Source organism: Ambystoma mexicanum, chromosome 8 (assembly GCF_040938575.1).
Source record: "Ambystoma mexicanum isolate Mex_15411 chromosome 8, UKY_AmexF1_1, whole genome shotgun sequence".
Lineage (NCBI taxonomy): Eukaryota > Metazoa > Chordata > Amphibia > Caudata > Ambystomatidae > Ambystoma > Ambystoma mexicanum.
In genome coordinates this window covers 662,493,915-662,499,914 of record NC_090929.1, presented here as the reverse complement: position 1 = coordinate 662,499,914, position 6,000 = coordinate 662,493,915, and the positions used below count along the sequence as shown (strand labels likewise).

Sequence of the window (6,000 nt, the reverse complement as noted above, 5' to 3'; positions counted from 1 at the left end):
TGTAATGCCCCCTCAGAGTCACCGGGGACGTTGCGCTCACCGGAGCTGTCTGCCCTGTCGTGAGCTTCCCTCATGTTACCTAATCCTCTCATACTTTGTGTTGATATGCTCCGCCAAGCCCCTACGCGCCAGGCTTGCTCTGAATAATAAACGTTAAGCGCTCTAAGCCTTACTTTCATCAAACACCATAAACAACATAAATAAATTGAAGCACTTCACTGACTGCCCAAGCAGCAAAGAAAGAGGAAAGACAGAGGAATGTTGAGGAAGTTAAGGGACATAGTGCAACGAGATTGGTCTAAAAAGGTCACGTGATTTATTGCACATATCAAAAATGGACTACACACAAAAAGACTATATCTGGGAAACGTAGTTTTTAATGTGTAATGTTTGATATGAGTTGTAATTGTTTTCAAAGCTGCTCGAGTTTTAAGTAAAGAGAGAAAGGATAATCTGAGCCTCAGGTCTTGACATAGAATTAGTATGACACTAGATGTGTGACACTTGGCAGGTCTGGAGTGGACATTTTCTAGAATAAAGACAAAGCAGCATGACATGCGTTCCTCTGGTAATTAGGAGGACTTGACACTCCACTAAAGTTGAGACTTGAATACGGACAAAAGATACCCAATCACAAACATCTGGCTACGAATAATGATTACCAAATTATATGTGACAGTCTGACAGAAAAGATTAATTTTAACTTTGCGAATACTGGTTTTGTTTAATCATGCCCATAAAGTGTTAATGTATTGGTTATAATGGTGAGAGTTCTACTATAGTAGAATAGATAGAATAGAATAGATAGCCCATAGTAGAATTCTGTGGTGTTGATGTACCTTCGAAGCATGGCGGCCATAGTCAGATCCTTCGGAGGACATACCAACCGGAATCAAGGGCAGACTGCGCATGTGTATAAATCCAGAGTCTCCAGGAGGCGGCCATGTTAGGGTCAGTGTTATCAAAGTCTGCGCACTACCGGGCTAGTGAGACCGTCCCCAATCCTTACGCATGCAGATGAAAAGCGACCTTAACATGGCCGTCAGGTCTGGATACTGACACGCCCACCTGCGTGCGATAGTGTTTAAGGTACGGGGAGGGGGCGGGGCGGCCATTTTTGTTGGGGGCAGTAAGTGGTAGGGGAAGATGCCCAAGTCATGTTCAGTGCCCTACTGTAAAAGTAGGTACAGCCACAGCAACAAGGATGTGACGTTCCACAGGTAAGAGGCGACTGCAGGTCGGGAGGTGTCTATCTATGTAGGTGTACAATCTAAATGGAAACAAACTATCCCTACGCCTCTGAAAGCAGCAGTATGTATACTCATGTATATATATCTATGTACTCCTCTTTTAGGGAACGTTGGTACCGCGTTTCAACATTCGTTTATATATAACGCTCCTGTTTTATTTTACTTATAATCTTGAGTACACAGCGAATACCCCGTATCTCTCTGTGTTTTTAAATCAACCTTTCAAGCTGCAGTGCTTTTCTGCTTACTGTGATTTCTTTTTTCACTTCTTGACTGATTGGAAGTATAAAGGTGAACATGTGTAAGATGTTACATAAAGTTATGACCATAAAACGATGTTAAAAATACTCTCTCTTCAACCTGCAGTACTGTCTGACCCATTTGCAATATTCTGTTACCCAAAAGATATAGGATTTTTCAAGTTTCAAAAAATAAGAATTCCCATAACAATGACATCACAGTAAAATATAAAACATACAACACTTGTGTATAGGCACGTTATAAATGCCATATCATACATTGTTGGCACCATTGACGCATTCTAAAATACACAACCCATTCTCAATGCACTCCCTACTGCATTGAGAGCTAATCTACCCTACTCCGGATTTAGATGTAATGTGAAAAGCTGGCTCTGGACCAATAACGACCAACAAACTGATCCCCTGCTCTAGGCCCGGATCATTGCATATAATTACCTCTGAAACCAGACTATAGACTTTCTCATTGCCCCTTGTGATGTGAGGTACCCACATCTTGTATCTCTTATATATATGTATTGTAAATATGTTAATAACACATGTAATGCATCTTCTGTATGTATCCTATGTATGTAACCTAAGCTTAAGTATTCTTGTGACTGCTGCGCCCGGCTACCCCTGGGTTTGGAGCGCATTATCAAATAATAAACTAAACTAAACAGCGCAACATGGAAAGATGTTGGAAGAGTGCAGGACAGAGTCAAGTAGCTGTCAGGTCAGTGAATTGGGCTGAGTGCGATCAAAGCGATCACCTACCGGTCCACTGTATAGACAAGACTAATGTATTATATGCTTTGTCCTGGAGCCTGCCTTAGAGTCACATAAATGAATTGCCACTGTGAAAAGCAGTAGGATGTGTCCCTGAAATCTGTAGGTGGTAGGACTGCTTAAATCTGTAGGGTTGGCAAGTATGCTGATCCTCTTCTGTTTGTCAGAGTTCTCGAAGGAAAAACGTTTATCGGACCTTTTTGATTCTTTGTAATTGCCCTTTTGCAACTAAAGCTAATGTGTCATTTTTTTTTGGTTGTAAATTCTTTATTATTTTGCATACACACTTAACAAGGACCCCCCTCCCCCAATTTGTTGGGGCTCTTTAGTTAAAACATAACATTGTAAAAGCGTTTTCCAAATTCTCCCACCCTCACTATTCACATCTTGTTGGAGAAGAACAGCTTTTTCGTCCTACAATGTAACAAGTGCATATGAGGGGCATTTAAAACCTTAAAGCACTGTCGGTGAATTCTTTAATATTCCCTATAGATGCATATGTGATTAGTCTAAGGTGGGGCTGAACCGTATTTTTGCAATAACGATCTCTGCCCCAATTCCCTTGATGACTGTACATCGTTAAGGGCTCCCGTTATATTCTCAATCTCATAAATGTCCCTCTTTTAGCGCCTGCATTTTTTCAGTAGGAGCAATACATGCTCTCGCTGCCCGGAGCTGAACATGTTCATGTGTGGCAAACAGTGGCATCAGTTTTTAAATGCTCGAAAGATGTTGACTTGCTTCATTGCTCTACAATTTAATTTGATCTCCTTTTACCATATTTTGAGTAATTGAAACAACTTTTGTCACTTGTCTCAAAGTTTAAGCGGGCTTATAAAGAAGTCAGCTTCATTGTTAAGGGTTAAGGATCCTTTAGAAGTCCCACTCGGGCCAGCCAATCGGGTTGATCCGAAAAACTGGTAAACAATCGGGTGTCCCCACACCGTATGTGTGTGAGTGTATATGTTACTTGGCATTTATGTAGTGCCTTATGTATCATTGGTATGATCTCAAAGCGCTGGTAGGTTGAATACCCTCGGGAACTGTAGTTCAATTAAGTAGAGCGAGAGAGTCATAAAGTGCCTGGGTGCACCGTATATGTGTGCAGCTGGTGTAGCAGTTGCATGACAGCTGCTTCTTAGTGGTAGGTGTGGCGGTCAGTTGTATGTGTTCATTCTGGAGGGTGGACACCCAGACTGATTTCTGGCTGTGTTAGGCCTGTGGTGACGCATGAGCTAGTGGTGTGTGCTCAGCTAGCTGCGTTTAATTAGGATGATGGGGAGTCTGTGGCTGGTGTTGGTATGAGAACAGCTATACCGAAGGTGTCATAGTATCGCTGCGTTCTTGTTGAGATGTGGTGTATAGGAGAGACTAAGTGTGGTAGTGTGATATGGTGGTTATCAGTAAAGCGCTTGAGATTGATCACTCCATCTATTCTGTCCATTTTATTTACTCTGTCAGTTCGTTCCACTTCGTCTGTTCATCTGTTTTGTCTGTTGCATACATTAAATCTACTAGTCCTTCTATCCATTCCATCCAATCGACCCTTCATCCACGTGATCTACTCCATCCATTCTGTAGGCCCATTTCTTCCTTCCCATCCTTTTAATGTGTTCAATCCGTTCCATCATTCCTATTAATTCGATCTGCTCCATGTGTTCCGCCCACTCCATCTGTTCCATCCACTCCTTCCTAGGACTAGGCATTGGTCTTACTAAGCACAGACCACTTTGTAGGGAGCAGGACTAGGCTCAGCATGAGCCCATGTGTGCACAACGTTTTGGAGGCCTCAAGTGTTGTTTCCCTACATAAAGGAAGGACCTGAAACGCACAATAGATGAGGGTAGGGTTTAGAAAAATACTTTAGTACCCCAATTGCTATGGTACATTGGGCACCTACTTTGGTAAATTGGACTACAGCCCTGGTGAAGCCAAATCAAAATTAAAGCTGCCCCCTAGCTTAGTTCACAACATTAGTGTAGGACAGGTATTCTAAAAAAACAAAACACTCCTGTTCTAGGAGCTATATGAGCTACCATAGGAAAGTACACCAAAAAGGGTTGTAGTGGGTGGACAACTTCAGTAGAAGTTCCTCTGACCACCAAAAGTAAGGTCAAGGATCCAGGAAAAGAGCAAAACGTAAGGTCAAGGATCCAGGAAAAGAGCAAAAAATCTAAGTGTCCCGGAAAAAAGGGGACAGAGGAACCCCAAAAGGGAATTCTACCCTTACAGGGCATAACTGTGATTTGCATCAATTAATGTTTAACTCAGAGTAAATGCCCATGTTTTGGACATCAGCTTTGATGTGTGATATTTTGTCATTGCTCTCTCGGACATACACTAGAATGTAGCCAGCATGTAAAGAGATACTTTCTGGGTCACCATCTAAACTTCGGCACCTCGGCCATGTTTCATGTAGGTAAGTTCAGCTCAATAGAGGGCAACAAACAAAGGGGAAAGTGGGCATCTGTGAGGTGTGACCTGACTGTTATTTATGATAGCCCATTAATGTAAATTCTAGCTGAGGTTCTGGTATAAAGAAGATATATGCAATTAGTGAAGTAACGCTCGGAAGTTGCAGCATCTGTGTGGCCATTAAAAACATCTTTTGTCTAATGTCCACCGAAGTGGTGCGTTTATACGTATCTTGAGGCTCGAATGGAGCTTTGTTATTTATGCTACTGTTTGATCAGGTTATGTGAGATGGACCCGTAGGCGCACTAGCCGGGTTGCCATAATGTATCTTCTAGGCGTCATGAAAAAGCTATCATCGTGCATCTTCTTAGTGTGATAGACTGGTTGCCCTAAATACATAAGTGCAACACATTTCCTGCCTAAAAATACAGAAGTGAGTAGTCAAGCAAAGAATAAAACATCTTTTGTCTAATGCTGCACCACCTCCCACACCTGATGGGTCTATTTAAGGCTTGATGCAAAACAGTTGCTTTCGGTTTAGGGCTGTAGACCTTTTAGGAATAAATCCAGCCTGGTCCAGGTAAAACAAATCGTTGTACAGGACAATAGTCTAGTAGTAGTTGTAGTCATTTATTAACCAATAAGCCCCAAGCAGGGGGCATTACCACTTCAGGTAATGCCCCAGGGCCCATAGTTACATGCCCGAGCAAAGCTAGGGCATTAACGAAGGCCATGCAACATTACCTGGAGTGGTAAAGCCTCCCCGGGAGGAGCTTCTTGCTGTTAGTGCCCCAGCCCGTAAGATCGGGGTACTAAAAGCATTTTTTTTTTCTGCTCTGAAATGCTTGGCGTTTTGGAACAGAAAAAAGAAATGTAAAAAAAAATGCAGGGGAAGGGAAAACGAAGTCTGTATCCCTTTCCATGGCGGCCATTGACAATAATGGAAAGGAGAGAAGTGACTATGTGTTGTCCCTGCGTCCTTTCCATGACGGCCTGTCGCACTTCAGGAGCAGACGTGATGGGAACAGAAGTGTTCCCAGCACGTCCGCTCCTGAAATGGACAGAAAATAAGGTAAGTGGGGGTGGGAGGGCAAAGGGAATTCTGTGGATGGGGGAGGTAAAGACTTGCCTAATTCCCTGGTATGGGGAGATGGTGGCCTCCAGCCCTGAGGATGCTGAGCGGCAGGATTACCGTCTAGTAACGGCTGCGTTCTCAGCCTTCCCATTGGCTTGGAGGCCACCACACCCTCCTCGCAAGGTTCTAATATAGCCTCTTTCCCCATTAGTCTGGTCTCAATGCGCTTGTG

The 6,000-nt window shown here is 43.1% G+C and overlaps 1 protein-coding gene across 2 annotated transcripts in view; it reads left to right on the top strand.

Annotated features, from left to right (window-relative positions):
• The first annotated feature begins 1,111 nt into the window (after nt 1–1,111).
• The window catches only part of THAP3 (THAP domain containing 3), a 429,030-nt gene continuing 424,141 nt past the window's right edge, over nt 1,112–6,000 (top strand). For both annotated transcript variants that reach the window (XM_069610419.1, XM_069610418.1), the window contains exon 1: nt 1,112–1,220. In XM_069610419.1, coding sequence (XP_069466520.1) covers nt 1,147–1,220 — 74 coding nt within the window. In that variant the 5' untranslated portion in view covers nt 1,112–1,146. The remainder of the gene's footprint in view (nt 1,221–6,000) is intronic.